This window comes from Ranitomeya imitator, chromosome 10 (genome assembly GCF_032444005.1).
Source record: "Ranitomeya imitator isolate aRanImi1 chromosome 10, aRanImi1.pri, whole genome shotgun sequence".
Taxonomy (NCBI): Eukaryota; Metazoa; Chordata; class Amphibia; order Anura; family Dendrobatidae; genus Ranitomeya; species Ranitomeya imitator.
The window spans coordinates 20,727,339-20,750,373 of NC_091291.1; the positions used below are offsets into that span (position 1 = coordinate 20,727,339).

General features: G+C 39.2%; 1 protein-coding gene and 1 pseudogene across 1 annotated transcript; both read left to right on the top strand.

Annotated features, from left to right (window-relative positions):
- The first annotated feature begins 2,067 nt into the window (after positions 1-2,067).
- LOC138651029 (formyl peptide receptor 2-like) lies at positions 2,068-10,596 on the top strand (annotated as a pseudogene).
- A 3,381-nt stretch (positions 10,597-13,977) lies between these two features.
- On the top strand, positions 13,978-22,050 carry LOC138651147 (C3a anaphylatoxin chemotactic receptor-like). Its single transcript, XM_069741166.1, has 3 exons — positions 13,978-14,054; positions 16,830-16,877; positions 20,995-22,050. Exons 2-3 carry the CDS (start codon positions 16,834-16,836, stop codon positions 21,983-21,985), a joined length of 1,035 nt encoding a protein of 344 aa, XP_069597267.1. The 5' UTR covers positions 13,978-14,054; positions 16,830-16,833; the 3' UTR covers positions 21,986-22,050.
- Positions 22,051-23,035: the final 985 nt, after the last annotated feature.

A 23,035-nucleotide genomic window follows, 5' to 3' on the forward strand; every position in this document is an offset into this window, starting at 1 on the left:
CTATTTAGGACTATTGAATAGAATGTTGTGACTTTTTTCGTGTTTTCGCATACAACTGACAATTAGTGTTGAGCGATACCGTCCGATATTTGAAAGTATCGGTATCGGATTCTATCGGCCGATTTCTGAAAAATATCGGATATCGCCGATACCGATATCCGATACCAATACAAGTCAATGGGACACAAATATCGGAAGGTATCCTCTATGGTTCCCAGGGTCTGAAGGAGAGAAAACTCTCCTTCAGGCCCTGGGATCCATATTCAAGTGTAAAATAAAGAATAAAAATAAAAAATATTGATATACTCACCCTCGGACGCGCCCTGGTTCTAACCGGCCGCCTCCGTTCCTAAGAATGAGCGGGTGAAGGACCTTCCATGACGTCGCGGCTTGTGATTGGTCGCGTGACCGCTCATATGACCGCTCACGCGACCAATCACAAGCCGCGACATCATCGAAGGTCCTTCACGCGCTCATTCTTAGGAACAGAAGCATGGCGGTTGCAGCGGTTACAACCAGGGCGCGTCCGAGGGTAAGTATATCAATATTTTTTATTTTTATTCTTTTTTTTACACATCAATCTTCATCCCGATACCGATTCCCGATATCACAAAAATATCGGAACTCGGTATCGGAATTCCGATACCGCAAATATCGGCCGATACCTGATACTTGCGGTATCAGAATGCTCAACACTACTGACAATTAACATTTTAGGAAAAAAACTTAAAAATTGTCAATTACAAGAAAAACATTAAATAAATAATATCCGGATACAGTATAAATGATGGGAAACGTTGTCTACTCCAGATAAACTCCAAACACTGCCAGCGTGAATTTTACTATGCCCCATCATGTACACGATGAATATTTGGAAATGATGTGAAAGTTAGGAAAAAAAAGTAAAATAAAACTTTTGGCAGTTATTGTAGATTATTCGATTTGATAATTTTTCACTACAGCCTCATTACAAATCAGATAAGATGTTTCTGCCTTTGAACACAGGATAAATGTAGAAACGTGACCGTGTGAAATGATCGTTTGGCCGTGACATTGCCGGAGGATAACAACCGCAGTGTCGTTTTGGTTAAATTCTGTATGGTTATAGACTTTCAACAAAGGCAAGTGGTAACATGTGTAATTGTACAGTAAGTTTATACCTTTAATTAAAGGGACAAAACCCATGTTAGGGGAACAATTATGGCCAAACCGATAGCTTGGACTTTCGGTGTAAAGGGCAGACGAGTTATGGACATTCATGTTGGTCAGAATGGATTCTTACACAATTATAGAATAACCCACAACAAAGTGTAAACTCCAATTTATGGGGCAATAGTGTAGTACTGGCTGAGGTATATCTATAAGCAGGGATCCCTACAGTAAAGTGTAAGTATTTCAGATGTCCAAGAATCATCAACTTGTCTTCTGTATCTGGTGGTGTTATAATCAGATTTTAATTTTTCTCCAAACTCGTCAATGCTTCTATTTCATGGGTAGTAAGGTTTGAGTCCAGTTTATGTTTTTTTATTGAATTTTTCTAAAATCTTCCTCTACCACTTTAAGAATTATGTCAATTCTGCTCAGTTCTCCTACTGGAGGCATTTTGGTGCTCTTCTTTTTTAAGTCCGAAAATGGACCATTCCCCTAATCTCTGATGTTGTCATCCATTAAGTCCACAATGGTCTAAACCTCTTCCAAATCTTCCTCACCAATCCTAATTTTATGGATTGCTCGATTTTGTGATTTTTTGAAGAATTTATAGCACTTCAATTTATGACAAAAAGAGATTTATATCCTTTATCCACAAAAGAGTTATAGTTCACTGTTGGCACCGAATTCAGGTCTTTTAGCAGGATCCTCAATTCATTCAATCCAAGTTTATGTGAACTCAGATTTATAATCTGGTTAGAACATCATCATGTTTTTCTCAGGTTGCATCCCACTCATGATGTGTGGGTACTGTTTTGACCATTTTGTGGATTGGTCCTATATTAGGAATTTCTGGGGTGCTTCCCATTGTGCTTTGACTATCATCCCCCTTGTCTTCTACCTTTACCTCTTTCTCTAGATCTCCAACTCCTTTTAGAATCAGATCTCTTAGTTCCTGACGTTTTGATATCAGATGATGATATGTCACTATTGTCCTTTGAGACCTCCCTTGGTGAAAAATTGTTTTCTAAATTATGTTTAAACTCCCGTAAATCTTTGAGGATTTTTTTATGTTTCCTAGTCAGCCAGAGAAGATAACAATTTTATGGACTCATTACTTTTGCCTGAAAGAGATTCCCAACAAATATCTGGGTAATGACAATCTCCCATGATCCCTATGTCATTTTTTTTTAGAACAAAGACATCCATATCTTCAGTCTGTCCAGGTGGCCTATAGTAAACCCCTATAATAGAGTCATTTCTGTTCTTATCTTCTTGCATTCCTACCCAAACAGTTTCCACAGAGCTACCATTCTCTGGAGCTTGGATCTCTGTAGAGATATATGCTTTACTAATTTGCAATGTAACACCTCCTCTCCACTTGTTAAGCCTGTTTCTGAATTTGGGAATGTGAATTCTCTTGATGAGCGTGTCATGATGAGAATCTGTACACTTTCTTCCAGAGATCACTTTTTGCAAGGCTTTCAACACCATGACAATCTGGAGAACCAGTCATACCCAAGAGCAAACCTTGAAAAAAGACTGTAAATCATAAAACAATATGTTGTACTGCCAGGATATTTTGCATACTGTTTTCTAAGTTGTTATATTGGTGTACTTCAAATTCAGGGCACCAGACATACTGTGCTAAACATTGTCCGATGCCAGGGCTATTGGTCTTAGAGATGAATGGGGTGAGCATGTTCAAAGCATGTCACTCATGTGGTGGTGAAGAAAGACACTTTGGAGTCCACCCAAGATCTTCTACACCCAGATCTTATATTCAATCAACTGGTGAGTATGACTTAAATTGATAAGAATACAGGAGAACACATCCCCATGAGAACATTATAACGGAACACTCAGATTATAATCAGACTCTGCTTCACTGCGACGGCTGAAGAGGAAGGAAAACAGTGAAAGTGCGAATAGTTTACTCTTCAAAAAAGTGGAAGTCGTTTTATGGTATGATTTTCATTTACTTTTAAATAATTAAAAAATATTTAAAGTTTTTAGTTAGATTACAATGGTCTCATACTTTTTTGGCCATCATAACTTGAATCCACGTGTATTTGTTTTCTAGTAGCACTTCTCTACAAAACAGCAAAATATTGTAAGTGTCTTGTGAGCCAGAAAAAGCTTCTCCTTTTATCACCAGGTGAGGGCAGCTCCTTATCATTTTTCTAGTACATTGTCTATTAAATGAGATCTAGAAAACCCTCTGACCTCAATATAGAAAGTTGTTTCTAATCTCCAGCTGCTGTTTTCTGAATTTGTATGTAAAAATTTATTTTATTTGTTTTGTTTAATTCTTCTATTGGATTATTACTTTTTATTTTTTCTTCCTATTGAGTCACACACTTCTATATCAACTTTTGAACCCAAGTTAAAATCATTTCAATGGTTACCCAGAAACTAAATAAGGTTTTAATTTTACATATATATATATATATATATATATATATATATATATATATATATATATATATATATATATATATGTGTGTGTGTGTACAAAACATATACACTGCTCAAAAAAATAAAGGGAGCACTTAAACAACAGAATCTAACTCCAAGTAAATCAAACTTATAAGAAATCAAACTGTCCTCTTAGGAAGCAACACTGTTTGACAATCAATTTCACATGCTGTTGTGCAAATGGAATAGACAACAGGTGAAAATTATTGGCAATTATGAAGACACCCCCAATAAAGGAGTGGTTCTGCAGATGGGGACCACAGACCACATCTCAGTACTAATGCTTTCTGGCTGATGTTTGGTTACTTTTGAATGTTAATTGTGCTTTCACACTCGTGGTAGCATGAGATGAACTCTATAACTCACACAAGTGGCTCAGGTAGTGCAGCTCATCCAGGATGGCACATCAATGTGAGCTGTGACAAGTAGGTTTGCTGTGTCTGTCAGCGTAGTGTCCAGAGGCTGGAGGTGCTACCAGGAGACAGGCCAGTACACCAGGAGACATGGAGGGGGCCATAGGAGGGAAACAACCCAGCAGCAGGACCACTACTTCAGCCTTTGTGCAAGGAGGAACAGGAGGAGCACTGCCAGAGCCCTGCAAAATGACCTCCAGCAGGCCACAAATGTGGATGTGTCTGTAAAAACGGTTAGAAATCGACTTCATGAGGATGGTCAGAGTGCCCGACGTCCACAGCAGGGGGTTGTGCTCACAGCCCAAAACCGTGCAGTCTAGTGGGCATTTGCCACAGAACCCCAGGATTGGCAAAGTCACCACTGGCACCCTGTGCTCTTCACAGATGAAGGCAGGTTCACACTGAGCTCATGTGACAGACGCGACATCTGGAGATGCCATGAAGAGCGATCTGCTGCCTGCAACATCCTTCAGCATGACTGGTTTGGCAGTGGGTCAGTAATGGTGTGGGGTGGCATTTCTTTGGAGGGCTGCACAGCCCTCCATGTGCTTGCCAGAGGTAGCCTGACTGCTATTAGCTACCGAGATGAGATCCTCAAACCCCTTGTGAGACTATATGCTGGTGCGGTTGGCCCTGGGTTCCTCCTAATGCAGGACAATGCCAGACCTCATGTGGCTGGAGTGTGTCAGCAGTTCCTGCAAGATGAAGGTATTGAAGCTATAGACTGGCTCGCCCATTCCCCAGACCTGAATCCGATTGAACACATCTCGGACATCATGTCTCGCACCATCCAGCAATGTCACGTTGCACCACAGACTGTCCAGGAGTTGACTGATGCATTAGTCCAGGTCTGGGAGGAGATCCCTCAGGAGACCATCCACCACCGCATCAGGAGCATGCCCAGGCATTGTAGGGAGATCATACAGGCACGTGGAGGCCACACACACTACTGAGCATCACTTCCTTATCTTGAGGCATTTCCACTGAATTTGGATCAGCCTGTAACTTCATTTTCCACTTTGATTTTGAGCATCATTCCAACTCCAGACCTCCGTGGGATATTAGTTGTGATTTACGTTGATCATTTTTAGGTTTTATTGTTCTCAACACATTCCACTATGTAATGAATAAAGATTTACAACTTGAATATTTCATTTAGTGGTATCTAGGATGTGGGATTTTAGTGTTTCCTTTATTTTTTTGAATGGTGTACATACAGGGTGGCCCATTTATATAGATACACCTAAATAAAATGGAAATGGTTGGTGAATGGTCAAATCAACTTCCTGTTTTTGGCACATTAGTATATGGGAGGGGTAAATCTTTTCAAGATGGGTGGTAACCATGGCGGCCATTTTGAAGTTGGCCATTTTGGATCCAACTTTATTTTTTCAAATGAGAAGAGGGTCATGTTACACATCAAACTTATTGAAAATTTCCCAAGAAAAACAATGGTGAGCTTGGTTTTAATTTAACTTTATTCTTTCATGAGTTATTTAGAAGTTTATGACCACTTATAAAATGTGTTCAAAGAGCTGCCCATTGTGTTGGATTGTCAATGCAACCCTCTTCTCACACTCTTGACACACTGATAGCAACACCACAGAAGAAATGCTAGCACAGGCTTCCGGTATCCGTTGTTTCAGATGCTGGGGTCATCTGAAGGCAATTGTCTATGCTGTGAAGATACGAGATATGCAGTATGGTCACCACCCATCTTGAAAGGTTTTCCCCCTCCCATATACTAATGTGCCACAAACAGGAAGATGATATCACCAACCATTCCCATTTTATTTAGGTGTAGTCATATAAATGGTCCACCCTGTATATACACTGCTCCAAAAAAAATAAAGGGAACACTAAAATCCCACATCCTAGATACCACTGAGTGAAATATTCCAGTTGTAAATCTTTATTCATTACATAGTGGAATGTGTTGAGAACAATACAACTTAAAAATGCTATGAATTGCTGATAACTTTAAAGTTTGGTGCATAAAGTTAAAAAAATACACCACCTTTTACTGCACAGTCATAATAACTTATCAACATATTAACCTTCTTTTTTTAAGCTGTTAATATTTTTGTTTTTCTTTTTGGCAAAAAATGCAGAATAGCTCTTTATTAATTTTTATACTTAGCTTTTTTTGTTATTAATATTTTGGATTTTCTTTTAGGTAAAAGATTAGAATGGATAGTAAAGAATTCAACCTGAATGCAACGGAAACAATTCTGGATTACAACTACCTGTATGTTAATATTTATCATTCTTTGCTTTCCAAATGAATGTCAGGATAGGCTACATTCACATCAGCATCCAAGCCTTCATCCTAGATTTGGGAAAGTTCATAAGACTGAATAAAACTCTTCTCTTTTTTTTCTGGCAAAATTGGGGAAATTCTCGAAAACCCATTAGACCTCACTGCAAAGTGGAAGTGGTATGCGTCCTACATTGGATTAGGCACTTTGTTGCCCTTTGCATTTATATCCACAATACAAATGTGAACAAGCCATAGAGAGACTTTGTAAATGCACTAATGGGGTTGTCCGGTCAAAACAGATAAGTCTACACTCATTCTGAGTGATCGTAGACTTATGAATCCACCCAGCGCACGCTTGCTGCAGGAATTCATCGGTTTCATGACCGGACCGGAGGGTATGTATGAAGTATACATACTCCCGGTGGCACAACCTCGGTTCCATACACTTGAATGGAGCAAGGCTGCGCCATCCAGTCTGCCATGCTTACTAGACGGTCGCATCACTAGACGGGGCATGACCTCAACTTAATACAAGTGTATGGTGCAAGACCACTCTCACTCTCCGGGGTTAGGTGTAACATAATTTTTTGGGGAAAAAGGTGCGTCTTGTAACCTGAAAAATATACCAGGTTTAGAACGTTGAATTCTCATGAAACAAGCTCAGTGTAATATTAGTGCAACTTTAGAGGAAAACCTTTGATAGGCCGCAATTTAAATCAAAACTACACGTATACACATTTAGTGACAGAGTATCACAAAATCATGGATGTTTATTAACATGGACAACTCTCGTGTCATGCCATTCTGTCTGTTTCTGGTTTTTGGCATGACAATGCATATGTTTGCTTTAACCCTTTACTCTTTTCTCCCTAATTTGAGCTAGGATACTGTTGGCTGTTACCTTAATGGAGCCTTTTCAGTTCCCCGCTCTGCTGCGCAGTCGTACATGGGTATTTAGGTATTTGCCCTGCTGCATACCTTCCTCATGTGCGGTCCCTGGTTGCTGCTGTGAAGCTGTCCGCGGGTTGTGAGGTCATTTGCAGCTGGTGCATGACTTTCCACGTGGCTCAGTGCATGCAGTCTCAGGCAGGTGCCCTGAACCTCAGATCCTGCACTTTGTGTGCTTTAATGGTGTCTGTGTGTGCTTAGGGCGTGCGTGGCCACACCTCCCCTGCTTTTATCAGGTATTGAGGGGCAGCTCATATATAAAGCTCCCCTGCCCTATGGGTGGGGCCTCAGCTACACTCACAAAGCTCCTGAATTTTGCTGTGTGTGTTTATGTTCCTGGACCTCTCCTGTCTATGTTTTGGTACCAAAGTCCTTGCCTTGATTTCTGTTTTGTCCTGTCCTGGAGGCGGTATATCCAGGCCCGAATCCTTGATCCTGTACCTGTCCTGTACCTGAACCTGTCTGAACTGTGTCTGCTGTGATTATGTTCCTGGAATCCCTCTGCATCTGGAGCCTCACTCCCAGTGACTTAGAGCCGTGTTGCAGTCAGGAGGCCCCATTTGATAATCCAAATTATTTGTGCTAAAACGGTTTGCAGTCAGGAAGCTCAATTTGCTAATCAAGATCGTTTGGGATAAAAGTGTGGTGGAGTCAGGAGACCCCATGTGCTAATCCAAATAGTTTGTACTAAAACTGTGTGAGGCTCCATTTGTTAGTCAAATCCTTAGTCCTAATATAGAGGTTCAGCCAGGAGACCATATTTGCTTTTCCAAATCATTTGAGATATAACTGTGTTCCATTCAGAAATCAGGAGGCTCCATTTGCTTTTCAGAATTGTTAGTCCTAATATTAGGGTTCAGCCAGGAGGCCCCATTTGCAAATCCAAATCACCAAGCACAACACATCTTTCTCAATCCACCATAACATCTGCACCTCATTCACGGTCCGACAGTTTTTCCTGTTCATCCTACTCCACACTCTTTCAGCACAGCAGCCAGCCCTCAGTCCCACAGTTGTAGTCACAAAAAATAATGTTTCCTCCTACACATGCCAAAGCTAAGAGCTTGAACTCCACCATCTCCAATCTGTTGACCACAGAAATGCTGCCTTTTTTCCCTGGTGGATACATATGGAAAAAAAAGTAGTGCTGTTGTATGAGGTATCAGGAATCTCAGCAAAGAAGGTTTACACCGCTCCCTTAACCATCGGGTCTTAATTGAAACTTCAATTCAAAGATGTAAATGCTGACTCAGACCCTGATACCTCATGCATGGATTATGGCTGGCTGACTGCTGCTGTGCCATTAGAAAATTTCTACTGTGGGTCAATTGATGCCACTTTTCATGGTGTCTGCCCCTAATTTTAGCTGTTTGGGAAACTTTTCTTCAACCCTTAAGCTTTTGTGTATACGTTTGGTTTTGCCTATCATTGTTCTACATTCGTAGAACTGTTCGGCGAACATCGGGACGTTCAATGCACCGAACCTTGGTGGTTCGCTCATCTCTAATATTCCCAAAGGTCATATAAATTGGATCCAAAATTTCTCCATATTATGGGGAATAGCCCAAAAACAAATTTCCTTAATTTACCCATCAGTATCTGCAGAAATGTGCAGATCTTAATTTTTCATACCTGTGAATAACGTTATAGAAACTTCATGCATTTGAAGTGGACAGTTATCAAACTCTATATGAATTTTGATGCGGAATTCACTCTGAAAATTTGTATTATATCTGACTTGTTTGAACTTACCTTTTAAGGGTGCAACTGTTTCATCGAAATTGTAAAGACATAAGAAATTTACCTGGCCAAAGCGTTTATATGGTTAAAAAAATTCAAAGTAGGGGGACAATGAAGATTTAGACCCTCTGTTATGGAATGGAAAAACGTGCAGAAGTGATCTAACAGTACAATACAACCTCACATTTGCACTTTGGTATTTTTCCAAATTTACATGTATACCTCTACGAATAAGATAGTTATAAGCTATACATTCTTCATGAGGCTAACGTCTTCCCTACTGTTTTTGTAAGGTCGCCTTATGAACACAATGAAACAATTAACACAACTTACTGCATGAGGTGTGATGAAATTTTACAGAAGGCATCAATTAGTCTATGCAGCATCATTTTTATTCTCGGGATTATCGGTAATGGATTAGTCATCTGGATTGCCGGTTTCAGGATGAAGAAGACAATCAGTGCCGTGTGGTTCCTCCATCTGGCCATCGCGGACTTCCTGTGCTGTGCGTCTCTGCCTCTGAGAATTGTAGACTGGGCTTACTTTTTCTTATATTTACCAGGTATTTTTTGCACGTTGAGCATTGTACTTTTTAATTTAAACATGAGCGCCAGTGTTCTTCTATTAACCGCGATGAGTATTGACCGTTGGGTATCGGCCATGTGGCCATTTTGGGCAAAAGTTCAAAGGACCTATAAATTAGTAAGAAATATTGTGGCAATTCTTTGGGTTTTGAGTGTGCTCTTAACTGGTTTAGTATATTTTTTACATGAATTTTATCTTTTCGATATCCATGAACGGTGTCTATTCTATGATATTGATTTACATTCTGTTGAGATAAAACAGACCATTCAACTGATGGTTACTTATAATGTTTGGGATCCCTTTTCTCATTATTTTCACCAGTTATGTCACCATTTTTTTAAAACTTAGAAAAAGTAAGAGATCCCAGAGATCTCAGAGATCTTCCAGGATCATCACCGCTGTTATATTGTGTTTCTTTATCTGCTGGTCTCCATATTACATGTGGCCACTGACACGCATGTATGATGGAAATAGCATTCAATTCTATACAGTAAATATTTTCATTACCAACCTGGCTTGCCTTAACAGTTGCATCAATCCAATCATTTATGTTTTTATGGGATAGGATTTTCAACACGATTTCTTCAGGTCCATTCCCTACAGACTTGAACGAACCTTAACTGAACACATTGAACAACCTAATGACCTAAGCAAAGAAGGAGCAGATTTTAAGCATATTTGCAGTACAGACATTTAAAATATATTCTTTTTATGTATGTAAAAACATCTTCAAGGCGTTTTCCAGTTTTTAAAGAGATGAATCATAAGCTGACATTTCCCTTAAATCCGTTTTGTATGGAAAGCATATAAAATATATAAATATAAAAGTATTTAAATATTTATTTGTCCATTGAGCAATGAGGCGCAAATTTCAATTTTTGGAACATACCATTTGGCTTACCGAATTTACTTTTTTTAGCTTAGCTGTGTAGACTGTGACAGACACAGCAGAGTCAGTATCTAAAACAATATCTTTAGAGGACAGTGCCATAACCATCATCTTATTTTTAGAGGACAGGTTTAACAGAGTTATCTCATTCTCATTAAGGTATTCTATTATGGTTTCATCATTACAAAATATGAAATGATTGGAGTTTTTTTAAGCGTTGAAGTCTTAGATAAGTTATTTCTTTTTGTATTAGACATTCTGTGTGATGTGAGTTTGTTTGATGTAGCAAATCTATTTATGGATCTATCCAAAATGTTAAAATCAGTTTTCAATTTGTGATTTATTTTATGTTTTATCTTTTTTAATAGATTACTGAATATTACTGTTCATGTGTTTGGTTCTGTAAAAGTGAAGAAAATTAATATTTAATTTTATTTCCAGTATGTTAAAATTACATTACATTTATTATTAAAAATATAATAAATATTAATTTTTTCATTTGTTTGAATTAAAAATATTAACACTTTCCCGGCATACATCATACATGTACAGCGGCTGTCCAGTGCTGCAGGTATCTTCCTTGTGTGGTAGATCACTTGGCTGCATATGGAGGAAGATTCAGGAATGCTGTCTCTTTAAATCTCTCACTGGTTTATTAAGGATGCTGCTTAAACCAGTGCAGAGTTGTCAAACAAACAAAAAGACACAGCCTTCTGGCCTAAGGAAACACAAAAAAACATAGCACAAAGCACAGTCCTTATTGTTGCAGGGATCCGCCTGCTCAGAGTTAGCAAAGCATATGTTTCAGATTAACACAAACAAGAACACCTCTCTGGAGTTAGCATCTCCAGACACACTGAACACTGAATGCCTAAGAAAACCTACTATTTAAAACCTACACCACACCCTGGGGTGGAGATATGGTGAACAACCTCCCACCCACTCTATGGTTGGTCACAAAAACCCAGCCCTTGAAAATGGCTGCTTAACCCTTCTCAACACTTACTGTGAAGGAGCAAAACTTCTGGGTTTCATATCACTGAAGCTAAGTCAGTGAAACATATCTCCCCTCCAGTACTTTACTTGGCCAGTGACTTTTATTACACTTGTTATACTGCCAGTATCTGCCTCTAACACAATCTATCAAAGCTAGAGTAGTAGAGCTCCAATTTATTCTTTTTTTTCAAGCTCCACAGTGTTGTGAGCTCCGTAGCCCCCTTCCTCAAAAGGAACCTGTCAACTTTCTCAGGCTCCGCAAAATGCCACCATTTATATATTGATTCTTTTATATACTTCTTACAAAGCCTCTTTTCAATACATATGGATTTTTGAAAATGCCTAAAATCATTTCTAAAATTGAGTTTGTGATATGGTAATTAATGGGTGACTAGTCATGGGAGCATTGATTTCTTCCAGAGTAATCATCCCACTAATCATGATATCAAACCCTTGTGGCTGTGAGTGACATGATTTGCTAGGGGGCATCACTACAAGCTCTTGGTAGATCTTTACCTCCCTGTCCCTGGCAGTGATGTCAGATATTCTGGCTTCATTGTCATACTCCGCCTGTCCAGTGAGGCCACTGTGACTGACACCGCCTGCCATTACCTCCCACTGTTTGCAAAATCTCTGCATCTACAGCAAAGACATTGAAGCCGGTTGTATGTTCCTCGGAAACACCCAAATTTGCTAAGAGCTTCCGGTAGCGGTTGGCTAAGTCCAAGTTTTCTGAAATCAGCACTTTGGGTCATTTAGCTATTTATATGAAAAATGAAAACATCTTTTGGTAAAACATGATTTCTCATGAACACAAAATAAATGGAAAAAGGGGAAGTTCCCAAACTAAAGAAGGATTGCAGTTCCTTTTTTACAAAATTTAAAACACTTAGCAACCTGATGAGGAACAATTACCAGTTCGAAAGAGGAAAGAGATTTACAGAGTTAACCACACATGGGGAAAAAAATGATACTGAAAAAAATACAGTAGTTACTATAGAGAAATAAAAAACTATACATGCATACATATGCAATGTTAATATTACAAATATCAAGACCAAATGCCAAATTAATGAATTTAAAATGCCAAGAATATGCTGTATAGGGTTAAACACTAGTAAACATAGTAAATCTAATTTTTTACTCTAAGCTAAGGTTTGTTCTCTGGAGGCTTGATAATCTTGGCAGACTCAAAAATCTAACTAGACAGGAGAGGAGATCAATTTGGCGAATTGTTTAAGAACAACCTCAAATAAGGGCAAAAAAAAGATGCACTATGAGATGAGTATTAGAATTGAGTGAATCTGCCAGGATTCAAATTAAGCAAATCGCTCATTTTTGCAAACAAAAATTAAATTCAGGTCAATGTTTAATAAGTTCTGTTAAGAGTTAAAAAATGAATATACCTATCTTGCCTTCTCGGCAGCCTACCATTCCTCTCCATCTGGCTTCTCTCTTCTTCCGGGCATGTGATTTACTCTTCAGGCATCTTCACTTTGGGACAGAGCTTCCAGTGCCGAGCAGGCCTCTCATGTCATGATGTATGTTGTGCTGTTACGAGCAATGATTAGACCTCGGGTAATACACATTGTAACATCATTCTGCAGGGATCAACCTTAGGTGAGGCATCATGTAAGCTCTTTAGCAATTCTTTGGATTTTTCTGTACTTTGACCCCTTTATGTCAGCGTGAGTCCCATCCCCAGCACTGGAAGGTGCTGCTAGAAGACCAATGAACGAAACCAGAGAGTTACCGTGTAAAAGACAGACAAATATATAATATGTGTTATCTTTTAACCCCTTCTCTCTCCTCTGCTCATTTTGCTCCAGGATCTGGAAAGACCTTACAGCTTCACAAACGTGTCTTCAAGGCACTTACGATTTTTACAAATTTTATTCATATCAAAACAAATTTGTCCATCAAAAACCCCATTCTTCAGTCACCTGGCACAAGAGACCTGTGACGGGCAAATAAAAAATGGATTATCATGGCTTCCTGTCCTGGTGCATACAACATAGAATCATAGAATGTTAAGCTTGGAAGGGACCTCCAAGGTCATTGTGTACAACACCTTGAGATGTCCTCCATGATATCCAACCCCAACCAGAGTTGCCTGTGCTTGTTCCGAGCAATAGAAGCAGAGTGATTTAAATTAATTTGAACACCTTGATATATTTTTCCCGATCCCTCTTAACAGGACTACTGATTTACGGTAATGTTTGCTTGTGCTTAAAACTCGAAAATACCAAGATCTAGCCATGGGCTGTAGCTATCATGTGAAAAAAAAAGACTTGGAGCATCTCCGGTGGATCAATGCTTGATCGGCATGGGAAAGACAAGATTTTTTAAAATTGTATCTGTAGTTAATTTCCCAAAAAACTTTTAGGCTGAATAGTTGATATCGATTTATTTTTTTACATTTTATATCTGACATTTAGGCAGCACCTGATAGCCTGCCACAGTACATCCCAATGAAACCATTCTATAGAACAAACCTTTTCTAAATATTTCCTGTTATTCTGCAGTAGACTAGCGAAGAGGAAGCAAAAAATGAGAAAGACATCTTTCTTTTCACAAAAATAGAAGACATTTTAAGGTAAGATAGAAATGAATTTCTTAAATTTGAATTAAAATAAGAATATATTAAACAATTCCTTAAGAAACAATGGCCTTAGGTTACTTAATTTTTCAGATACAATGAATTTTCTTAGGTCATTGCAACTATCTCATTGTTTAGCTGCTCTTTGGTGTGGACGGAATTTGCTGGGAGATCTCACCAGCACTAGCCTTTATTGATAGTTCAGCACAGGATTTTATGTTTTGTACTCCTCTTTTCCTGTCCAAGGATGAGTTGCTTCTTCGACCCCGAGGTGAGTTAAGCTCTTACTTTTTGTTAATCGTACATTGTATGTACGGTACAGGACTCTGAAAAGGCTTGTGTCCTCAACATGGAAAGTGAATTTGAACATTTAGTAACTCGGTTACTTTTGCATATAGAATTTTCTTCATTTCCATGAACTTCTGCTTAGTTTTCTTAGATCTCCACTTTTTCTCAATTTAATTGACATTTTGGTTGCTTCTTTAAGGTAGAGTTATGGTTTCAAGTCTCAATGTTTTCAGTGATGATCCTGGAACTAATAAATACTGGAACGTTTGAGGATGCCATGGATCCGTTATTTTCTCTTTGAGGTAGAAAGCTGGAATAACAATAGGTATCCAGGAATGAAGTTGATTTGTCAACATGTTTCAAAGTTCGAAACTTCTTCATCAGGTCAAGTCACAGTGAAAAGTTTGCAACTTCAAAACGTGTTGACAAATCAACCCTTTCCTTCCAGTTCTAAAATTATTTTCCCTTTTTCAGATACTTCTTGAATGATTAAACCATCATTTCAAATTAGGCTTTTAAATTAGTTTATTCATGAGTGATCAAAAAGTGATAGATCCTGAATGAAAGGGAACATGTTATTTAACTAATGTTGCCTAAACAAGCAAGAATCAGAACCTGGTGGCACGATTGCAGCTCTTGAATCTCCATGTGTTCGAGAGAAATCATAGCTTGGACATTCAGCCATGGACTATAGGGAGAGATGTGACTAGTCCAGCTTTTCCAGTTCATTGACAGGTCTCTGCATATATACACACGGAGGATTCTTGCCAATCGAGCACAGCTGACTGCGGCTGCACCAGGCTAGTCCCATATCTCCCCAATCATTCAACCAGGCACTGATATCTGCTGCCCCTGGTTTGGGTAGAATGAATCAAATAAAATGTATTTTCAAATTTTATTTTTTTTTTCTTAAATGCCACTATATCTTTTGAAATAATAAAAAAAATACTAATAATAATATCTGATATTATTGCAATTTTTTACAAAAACAAAAATGAGCTTTCATAGTGATTTTTCCACTGTTATATTTCATTTCTAAAAATAATGTTCAAACTTTAAAGGCAAATTTCCGTTTTTGTTTTTTTTCTCCCATTCTTCCAGGAGCCATAACTTTTTAAGTTTCTTTCCACATAGATTTATAAGGGTTTGTTTTATTGCGGGACGAGTTGCACTTTTGAATGACACCTTTCATTCACCGTATAATGTGCTGAAACCTGGAAAAAATCCAAGTGTCCCGAAATAGTAAAAAAAAAGCAATTCTGACAGTTTTTTGGGAATTGTTTTTAAGGCATACATTGTGTAGTAAAAATGACCATGTTGTGATTCTTCTTGTCAGTATGATTACGGCCACAGAGCAAACATGTCCAGTTTTTTTATTATTTTAATGGTGACATTTTTTTCGGCAGGTAGAGCTGTGTAGCGCCTTCTTTTTTGGGGGTGGGGGGCAAGATGATGTTTTTATTGATAGCATTTTGGGACAGATGTGATGTTTTGATTCATTGTTACCGCTGTTTTCGTGGAAAACTATAGACCCCAAAAAACTAAATTTTGGCGTTCTTGAATTTTTTCTGCTTACGATGTTTACCGATCGAGGTAATTATTTTTATGCTTTCGTAGATCGTACTTTTCTCAATGTGGCAAAAAACAAATCTGCATTTTTTATTATATTTATTTTTAATGTTGGAAAATAGAGGTGATTTGAACTTTTATGTTTTTTTTTAATTTTTTTTATTTTTAAAGCAATTTGTTTTTTACTTTTCACTGTATTTGTAGTCCCTTTTGGGTGAGTTTAACCTGCAATCATCTGATCGCTTGTGCTATGTACAGTAATACCGTAGGATTGCTGTATATATAAAAAAAAATCATGGTCTCCTTTGAGGTTTGGCCACAGTCAGGGTTTCAACAGAGCTCCATGATAACAGGCTTGGAGGTTTTCAACAGACCCCCGGTTGTCATGGCAGCTCATGGGGGAACCGGGATCATGTCACGGGTGCTCCAATGGGAGAATAGAATGACGCCCCCCATGATGGATCAAAAGATGAATATATGCTATTTTTTAGTATCATTTAATGATTAAGGGAATCTGTCAGCAGGTTGTGATATGTAATCCAAGAGCAGCAAGCTGTACGGCCTGAGAGCCCAATTCCAGTGATGTGTCACTTATTAGGCTGCATGTTGCCGTTTCTATAAAATCAGTGCATTATCAGCAGGGGATTATCACAACAGGACTAGGTGTCTCGTGCCTCCTAGTCCCACCCACCTAGTGGTCTGTAGGTACTCCATTAGTTAATATGTGTAGGTGGATGGACCAGTTGATTTATCAGCAGGGAAGATTCATAGATTTTTTTTTTTTAATTTTACAAAAGTATCAAAAGTCCAACTGCAGCTTGTAATTAAACAGTCTGTTTGTTAATTCCGATTACTATCCATTTATTGGTAGTGTTTTTATTTGCTTTATTATTATGCTCTTTATTTTTCTTTTAGATAAATGGTCAGAATGAATCCTGATACATTTCTGAATTCCACTACCCCGTAAGTTTATATTCCTTATTCTTATATTATATGTATATTTTTCAAGAGAAACATCAGGTTTGTATATTATTCACATCTTCATTTGAGCATCGGTTTCATTTTCTGTCCAATTGATAATGAAAATCAAAATGATGAACTTCTGGAAAAAGCTGTTACACCACAGATTAAGGTGATGTGTGTGGTGCATTTGTTCTCATCCAAAAGGGCTGTCCAGTTAGGAAAATACATCAGTTCGCTCATTAGCATAACATAAACTTCATCCAACGTAGTAAACTTTCACTTATGAGAATTAGGGACAAACAGAAATCATGGGGCCACATAGAAGAAGTTCTAATTGAGACCCCTCAAAAAATATATACAGTACAGACTAAAAGTTTGGACACACCTTCTCATTTAAAGATTTTCTGTATTTTCATGACTATGAAAATTGTAAATTCGCACTGAAGGCATCAAAACTATGAATTAACACATGTGGAATTATACACTTAACAAAAAAGTGTGAAACAACTGAAATTATGTCTTATATTCTAGGTTCTTCAAAGTAGCCACTTTTTGCTTTGATGACTGCTTTGCACACTCTTGGCATTCTCTTGATGAGCTCCAAGAGGTAGTCACCGGGAATGGGCTTCCAACAGTCTTGAAGAATTTCCCAGAGATGCTTAGCGCTTGTTGGCCCTTTTGCCTTCACTCTGCGATCCAGCTCACCCCAAACCATCTCGATTGGGTTCAGGTCTGGTGACTGTGGAGGCCAGGTCATCTGGCGTAGCACCCCATCACTCTCCTTCTTGGTCAAATAGCCCGTACACAGCCTGGAGGTGTGTTTGGGGTCATTGTCCTGTTGAAAAATAAATGATGGTCCAACTAAACACAAACCCGGATGGAATAGCATGCTGCTGCAAGATGCTGTGGTAGCCATGCTGGTACTGTTTGCCTTCAATTTTGAATAAATCCCCAACAGTGTCACCAGCAAAGCCCCCCCACACCATCACCTCCTCCTCCATGCTTCATGGTGGGAACCAGGCATGTAGAGTCCATCCGTTCACCTTTTCTGCGTCGCACAAAGACACGGTGGTTGGAACAAAAGATCTCAAATTTGGACTCATCAGACCAAAGCACAGATTTCCACTGGTCTAATGTCCATTCCTTGTGTTCTTTAGCCCAAACAAGTCTCTTCTGCTTGTTGTCTGTCCTTAGCAGTGGTTTCCTAGCAGCTATTTTACCATGAAGGCCTTCTGCACAAAGTCTCCTCTTAACAGTTGTTGTAGAGATGTGTCTGCTGCTAAAACTCTGTGTGGCATTGACCTGGTCTCTAATCTGAGCTGCTGTTAACCTGCGATTTCTGAGGCTGGTGACTCAGATAAACTTATCCTCAGAAGCAGAGGTGACTCTTGGTCTTCCTTTCCTGGGGCGGTCCTCATGTGAGCCAGTTTCTTTGTAGCGCTTGATGGTTTTTGCCACTGCACTTGGGGACACTTTCAAAGTTTGCCCAATTTTTCGGACTGACTGACCTTCATTTCTTAAAGTAATTGTGGCCACTCGTTTTTCTTTACTTAGCTGCTTTTTTCTTGCAATAATACAAATTCTAACAGTCTATTCAGTAGGACTATCAGCTGTGTATCCACCAGACTTCTGCACAACACAACTGATGGTCCCATTTATAAGGCAAGAAATCCCACTTATTAAACCTGACATGACACACCTGTGAAGTGAAAACCAATCCCGGTGACTACCTCTTGAAGCTCATCAAGAGAATGCCAAGAGTGTGCAAAGCAGTCATCGAAGCAAAAGGTGGCTACTTTGAAGAACCTGGAGTTTAAGACATAATTTCAGTTGTTTCACACTTTCTTGTTAAGTATATAATTCCACATGTGTTAATTCCACATGTAACACAGTACGATGTCCCAACACAGTATGATGCCAGAACACAGTATGATGCCCTAACGCAGTATGATGCCCCAACACAGTATGATGCCTCAATGCAGTATGATGCCACAGCACAGTATGATGTCCAATGCAGTATGATGCCCCAACACAGTATGATGCCTAAACACAGTATGATGCCCCAACACAGTATGATGCCGGAACACAGTATGATGCCCCAACACAGTATGATGCTGGAATATAGTATGATGCCGGAACACAGTATAATGCCCTAACGCAGTATGATACCCCAACACAGTATGATGTCCAATGCAGTATGATGCCCCAACACAGTATGATGCCTAAACACAGTATGATGCCCCAACACAGTATGATGCCGGAACACAGTATGATGCCCCAACACAGTATGATGCTGGAATATAGTATGATGCCGGAACACAGTATAATGCCCTAACGCAGTATGATACCCCAACACAGTATGATGCCCCAACACAGTATGATGTCTCAACTGTTGTGAATTCTGTGGCAGAGCTCCCTCCTGTGGTCACAAGTGGTACTTCGGCTGATTCTCTCTGTGAGCTTCCGTTGGTGGAGGAAAGTGGTACTGCGGCTTCTGAGTTTCCTCCCTCAGGTGATGTGGTGAAGTCGTTAGGTGCTTCTCTACTTAACTCCACCTAATGCTTTGATCCTGGCTTCCTGTCAATGTTCCAGTGTTGGACTTGTTTTTCCCTGGATCATTCCTGTGGCCTGCTGCTCTGTATAGCTAAGTTCTTCTTTGCTATTTGTTTGCTATTTTTTCTGTCCAGCTTGTCTAATTGTTTTGCTGGAAGCTCTGGGACGCAAAGGGTGTACCTCCATGCCGTTAGTTCGGTACGGAGGGTCTTTTTGCCCCCTTTGCGTGGTTTTCTTTAGGGTTTTGTGTAGATCGCAAAGTTACCTTTCCTATCCTCGCTCTGTTAAGAAAGTCGGGCCTCACTTTGCTGAATCTATTTCATCTCTACGTTTGGCTTTTCATCTTAACTCACAGTCATTATATGTGGGGGGCTGCCTTTTCCTTTGGGGTATTTCTCTGAGGCAAGGTAGGCTTATTTTCTATCTTCAGGCTAGTTAGTTTCTCAGGTTGTGCCGAGTTGCATAGGCAGAGTTAGGCGCAATCCACGGCTGCCTCTAGTGTTGTTTGGAGAGGATTAGGGATTGCGGTCTGCAGAGTTCCCACGTCTCAGAGCTCGTTCTATGATTTGGGGTTATTGTCAGATCACTGTATGTGCTCTCACCGCTATGTCCATTGTGGAACTGAATTGCCTTTCATAACACTCAACCCAGTATAATAACACAGCACAGTATGATGCCTCAATGCAGTATGATGCCCCAACATGGTATTATGCCCGAACCCAGTATGATGCCCCAACATGGTTTTATGCTCCAATGCAGTATGATGCCCCAACAAAGTATTATGCCCCAGCAGAGTATGATGCCTCAACACAGTATGATGCCCTAACACAGTATGATGCCACAACACAGTATGATGCCACAACACAGTATTATGCCCATTGCAGCATGATGCCCCAGCACAGCATGATGCCGCAACACAGTATGATGCCCCAACACAGTACGATGCCTCAACCCAGTATAATACCGCAACACAGTATGATGCCCTAACTGTGATCTCTTATGTGTGATTAGTACAGTCATCTGCACAGGCTCTTACAGTGGAAATTCAGCTTCCTGGCTGCATAGCATAATTGACTATATATTCTAGGACCCAGCAGCTTCTTCTCCCTACCAAGAACTTACAATTACATGACAGCCATTAGTCTTTGCTATTACTGTATGCATAGAATGTTTTCATAACTGTATACAGAGCAAGAAAGAAGCAAGAGATTGTAATAAATAATACAAATTTTGGCTGACGTTTCTGCTGGGATTTGAGTCCAATAGTCCAGTGCTGCAAATCAACAGTGCTAACTATGGATCCACTGCCTATTAGAACATAACCCATAATAAAGTTACGTGGCCAAAGTGTCTAAAATTATTTAAGAAAATCAAAATTGCAACACAATGGGAACTGGTAAATGTTTTGTTCCTAGATGGTTGGTGTTCTTTAGTGATCTAGTAGAACAATGTGTCCTCACTTTGACAATTGGTGTTTGCTCGTTGCTCCCTGTGTCCAAATAAAATATTTATAAGATTGTACATTTTTCTTAAGCCTAACTTTTTCCCCTTCATGTCTTCGAAGGTCACATTATGATGATTACTCTGATCTGACTGCCACAACTTATTGCTCTAGCTGTGATGATGATTATGCATACATTATGCAGAAGATGTCAATTACTTTATACAGCATCATTTTTGCTCTCGGGATTATCGGTAATGGATTAGTCATCTGGATTGCCGGTTTCAGGATGAAGAAGACAATCAGTGCCGTGTGGTTTTCCAACTTGGCCATCGCGGACTTCCTGTGCTGCTCATCTCTTCCTCTACGAATTGCAGACTGGGTTTACTTTTCGCCAAGTATTTCTTGCAAATTGAGCATTATTCTGTTTAACGCGAACACGAACGCCAGTGTTCTTCTCTTGACGGTAATGAGTATTGACCGTTGGGTATCGGTTATGTGGCCAATTTGGGCAAAAGTCCATAGAACGTGTAAACTAGTGAGAATCATTTCAGGGATCATTTGGTTGGTGAGTTTAGTCTGGACTGGTTTCATGTTTTTCTCATATGATTCCCATGTTTATGACTTTTATGAATGGTGTGTAAACTATAGCTCCGACAATACCTACACCATTGATAAAAAATACAAGATTCAGTTGATGAGATTATTTATCATGTGTGTGATACCTTTTTTCATCATCTTCACTAGTTATGTCATCATTTTCTTCAAGCTTAGGAAAACTAGAAGATCGCAAAGATCTCAGAGATCCTATAAGATCATCTCCGCTGTTATATTGTGTTTCTTTATCTGTTGGTTTCCATATTATATCTGGCCAATAACACCCTGGTATTATAAATCTAACATTCAGTTCTTTATGGTAAGTACTATTGTGCTCAACCTGGCTTGTCTCAACAGTTGCGTTAATCCAATCATTTATGTTTTCATGGGCCAAGATTTTCAACATGGTTTCTTGAGATCCATCCCCTCCAGACTTGAAAGAGCCCTAAGTGAATATCCTCATGACCTGTGCAAAAACAGGAGAAGTTTGGAACATACAAGCACGACCGATGATTAATATATAGTCATTACTCCTATGTCGAAATATCTTGCAAACGTTTCCTGAATTCTTACAAGTTTTATCGTCAGCTTGCATTTTACTTAAATTGCATTTGTATTTTTTTTACAAAAACATTCTGTGTTTTAAAAAAGCACTAGGGGTGTAGATAAGCATGGTGCAAAGTATTAAAGAAGCCTCATTTGATTTAGACATCTACATTATTACATTATTAGATTAGTATACATAACAGCTTGGACATATATATATATATATATATTACTGTATATATGTACCATTTTACACTTAATCATCACTTGAGTGCAATGTTACATTTGATTGCTTTCTTTTACTGTGCTTGTAAAATATTTAGTAAAGTCTCTATATTTCGATGACATTACTGGTGTGCTGCATCCTTGTTACCCAACACCCATTGAACTTACCATAGATGTGTCTTACTTTGATAGGTTTCTGGGTCTAAGTCAGCAGACTTTTCTTCTTAACATCTTAATGCTTATCTCTTTACTAGTGATGAGCGAGTATACTCGTTGCTCGGGTTTGCCCGAGCACTCTCGGGTGATCTCCAAGTATTTGTAAGTGCTCGGAGATTTAGTTTTATTGATGCATGATTTACAGCTGCTAGCCAGCCTGAGTACATGTGGGGGTTGCCTGGTTGCTAGGGAATCCCCACATATATTCAAGCTGCCTAGTAGCTGTAATCATGCAGCTGACACGACGAAAACTAAATCTCCGAGCAGTCACAAATACTCAGAGACCACCCGAGCAGTGAGTATACTCACTCATAACTACTCTTTACTAATTTCATCAAATTTGATCCTTGTTGATCCACCATGAATCATCACGAAGGTACATGAAGTGTCTGGAATTTCTTTCACTCTTTAAGTAGCAGACCAAATTTGGCCTCAATGTACATACATCTTTTTCTTTGTGCTTTTTTTACATTCCAGGATCCATCATCATTATTTTATTTTTAACCCCTTAAGCCCCGAGGGTGGTTTGCACGTTAATGACCGGGCCAATTTTTACAATTCTGACCACTGTCCCTTTATG

Excerpts from the sequence above, each read along its gene's own strand:
- LOC138651147 (XM_069741166.1), top strand. The coding sequence starts at position 16,834 with ATGGTCAGAATGAATCCTGATACATTTCTGAATTCCACTACCCC. Across the intron at positions 16,878-20,994 it reads TTTCTGAATTCCACTACCCC|GTCACATTATGATGATTACT; the intron begins GTAAGTTTATAT and ends ATGTCTTCGAAG.